Source organism: Melospiza georgiana, chromosome Z (genome assembly GCF_028018845.1).
Source record: "Melospiza georgiana isolate bMelGeo1 chromosome Z, bMelGeo1.pri, whole genome shotgun sequence".
NCBI lineage: Eukaryota > Metazoa > Chordata > Aves > Passeriformes > Passerellidae > Melospiza > Melospiza georgiana.
Window position 1 is genome coordinate 18,476,902 of NC_080465.1, and position 3,658 is coordinate 18,480,559.

The 3,658-nt window shown below is 41.9% G+C and overlaps 1 protein-coding gene across 1 annotated transcript; it reads right to left on the bottom strand.

The window, feature by feature from the left end:
• Positions 1–915: 915 nt before the first annotated feature.
• Positions 916–1,710, bottom strand: LOC131096212 (tetraspanin-3-like). The gene has a single exon (XM_058044528.1). The coding sequence runs from the start codon at positions 1,708–1,710 to the stop codon at positions 916–918; it is 795 nt and encodes a 264-aa protein (XP_057900511.1).
• Positions 1,711–3,658: the final 1,948 nt, after the last annotated feature.

A 3,658-nucleotide genomic window follows, 5' to 3' on the forward strand; every position in this document is an offset into this window, starting at 1 on the left:
CCTTTGCCAGCATCTCTCTAAACACCAACAGCACTGGCATAAACAAGCATATGTCTAACCTCCACATGCTAGGTTAGTCCCTTTCAGCACATGCAGGCTGGAGGGAGACTGACAGAAAAATAATAAGTGGTAATAAGTGGATTTAATAAGAAGGGCAGACATATCTTAAGAAAAAGCTGTGTATTTCTAGCATAATTCAAGCACACACTACTTTTTTTGCAAAAAATAATTGACTCCTTCCTTGCTCTGTCATGAAATAAATGAATGAATACAGACAGACTTCCTTGCTCTATTATTTGGGAATTCTTCCTGTGCAACTCCCAAGACCGCTTTACCTCCTGCTGCTCATCATGGTATTACTTACTCTATTGCTGTCAAATCTACTTAGATTGTACCTTCATGCCACTTCAAAAACTGACATGGATTTTCATTGAAGAATAAGTTACTTAAAACAGCATTTTAGCAAGAAAAAATAAATATTAAACTTTATCTAAAGGACTTCTTATGGAAAAACCAAAGCCTCCAACACAAGTTTGCACGTTAATTGCTCTGCAAGATTCTAGTACAGTTAAGATGCAGTCCAAAAGCTCACGACCTCACAACAAGTTGCCCTGAGCCAGATACACTTTTTCTTACTGCTTCCTTCCCCTGCACTCACATACAGTGGTTTTGTGTCTGCACAAGCTGAAGACTTGTCCCCAGAATATTTTCACATAAAGAATGCTTATTAAAAAATAACCTGTGGGAAAACTGATCTAAGATCATGAGAGTAAAGAAAAAAATAAATCCAACAGTGATCAATCAGTTTGATTCATGATTATTATTATTTATGCAATTTTTCAAAATTTTGTTCCAATGCAACAACAAAGTAGTAAAAAGCCAAGGAAACATGTAGCAAAAGGTCCAGCAAAGCAGCTAGTACCTATAGTGCTGTGAGAAGACATATGAGTCCAGAATACAAAGTTCACAGAATGGCTGACGTCTCATGAGGATGCAATTGCTGACAGCAGCCAAGAGCTCCAGGATGCTTAGCACAATACAAGACCAAAAAATGTACAGCATGGAAAAACACAACTGGTCTTCCAGCTTCTTTAGACAGCCTTCCTCAGAAAGCTGCTCCACATGGCCTAAGTCTCCCCTGCAGAGGGAATGCTTCTCCTTACAGCAGCTTTCAGGGACACAAGTTGGATGATGCAAAGATGATGCCTTTAGCCAGTCTGTGTAGTTGTGGACCCCACAACAGTGCAGCTTCCTCTGTATCACATCCACAGCACTGCTTCCAGGATCCTGAGAGCATGTCCAATTGTGCTGGTGAACAAGGTAACTGATAGCACTTTCCAGCTGAGAAGCTGTCCTAACACAGTAGGAACGTGCCAGAGCTATTGAAGACATTTCTAAGCAAAGAAGGAGCAGCAGCAAGCACATGAAAGTCCCTTGCTGATTGCGGGAACTCTTCACAGAAATAGAGACAGCCAAAACTCCAGTAGGTAGCAATGTAAGTGCAGTTACAAGAGCCAACCAACCAGGGAGAGACAAGTAAGCCTCCTGAAATAAATATCTGTAGTTCTTGAACATCAGGATCGCTGAAACTCCACCATACATGTGAACTACAGCAGTACCCCAGAAGATGAAGCCTAAGAACCTCAGCACAGATCGAGCAAAGGACCTACGGTAAGCATCCTCATAGCACCACAAGGAAGGCAGACCCATCACAGCCCTAACTCTCCTCATTCTGCTGACTCCAGCTAACCCTCCTCATCAGCATTTAAGAGGCTTCAACCCCACTTATCCAGGTGCAGCAGATGATATCTCCACCTAAAAACAATTTGCAAGAGAGCAACTCAGATAATGCTCCTTAGGACAAAGACTGAGCCCTGAATCAGCTTGATCGCATGCTGCTGCTGCTGCAGCTTGTTCAGCACAGCCTGCAGGAACCAAGAAGGTATGTGCCCAGCTTGCTGTGGAGGGTCCCTTACTCAGCTGTCACTGGAGACATTTTCACTTGAAGGAGGACAGCTGGAAGAAGGCTGCACTCCTTTCATGTGTGGAAGACCTAAATGCAGAGGAATAGTCAAAGTGGTAGCGAGCACTGCTTGCTCAGATTACTTGGACTGCCCAACTCTCCAGCAGTAGCCAGGATGGCAACACATGGGCAAGTCAGAGCCATTGAGAAATGGCTCTGGTTGGAGCAGAGCTATTCAATAAGGAATCGCCACAGGTGATACTCACCTAGACTTATTATCCTCCTCAACACCTTTATCATTAATTCAGTGTTTTAAGGGCCATAATGATGTTAATAATATTCTGCCCTTTTTTACTCAGCAAGTCTTCTCTATAGATAGCTTCAATTACTCAAGACACCTGGATGAGAAATCCCAGCTATTTCACACTTTTACCCCTCAGCTTGCCTTGCCAGTGATCTGACTGACTGCTGTTATGACTGAATACAAGAGGCAGTAAGTGCTATATTAATTTTTCCTTGTGTGTAAAGAAACTGAACTGCACACAAGCTAAATCACTTCACAATACTAACAAAGGGAATTGATGCCACTTATCAGCATTATCAGAAGAATATTATTGCTCAAACTTGTGGTACGCATGAGCCATGCAGGATTGGAAACCCAAATAAATCTTGCCACAGGTGCCAGGAAGGCAGACCCCAAGCCCAGCAGTGATTCTGTAATTGTCCTGATGAAGTCCCTTAAGGTCTCTTTGGTTTCCCAAGACATAGAGCATGACTAATGCAACATACATAAGGGAGAAAAGAGAGAGATGATCCTCATTTTCAGAAACATGAGCACCTGCAAACTTGACAGAAAATCAGAATAATTTGGTGCTCAGATCCCTGGAACCCTGTTAAAGTCTCAGCAAAACTGATGATCCCACATCTGTCAGACATTTTACAAGAACCTGTTGCTGATATATACAGTATGCATACACAGATGTTGGGCGGATTCCCATCAAAATCTCTTTCTATATGCTGTACAAACAAGTTATTAAGGCTAATTATTTTGGAATGAGATAAATTTCTTTTATTATTTTTAATCTTTTCATTAACAGTAATTAGCATGCAGTGATTAACTTGTTAAATCTTAACAAAATCCTTCTTTCAAAGATGCTCTTGAATGTTGTCTTCCATCTCTGATGTCTGTGTCTGTCCTCTCTCCTGTTCCACCTCCTGCTACCCCCCAGCCCTCCTGCTGTGTTGGTTTTGCTGCCATTCATTTAGTCTCTTGAATGCTTTTTTCCCTGATTTCTGTCTTCTGCATCAGAGAGGTGGGGAAGGGGGGCAACAGAATTCCCCCTCACATCTGTACACACATGGACGCTACACTGATTTGTTTCCACAGTGCAGGAAAAAAATATCAGAAAAGTGTGAGGAAACATATAAGAAACACATCAGAAAATACTGTGAGGTGTACTACTGTTTTTTATCTTGCAAGCTTCGTGAAAAAAAAGTCAGCCTGCCTCTTTTCCTTTCTGCCCTTTCCTGTGCCCATAAAGCTAAATGAGATATTAAGAAATGAGTTACAACATAACTTCCATTTAGCTTATTCTACATCTCTGTGTTCGTGGCAGACAAAATGGGCCAGAGATCATACCAGACCACCAGTTCAATATGGAAATCAGAAGCACCAACACTAAACATTGACAGGGA

Bases quoted from the DNA above. Each gene is read 5' to 3' on its own strand.
- LOC131096212 (XM_058044528.1), bottom strand. From the start codon at position 1,710: ATGGGTCTGCCTTCCTTGTGGTGCTATGAGGATGCTTACCGTAGGTCC.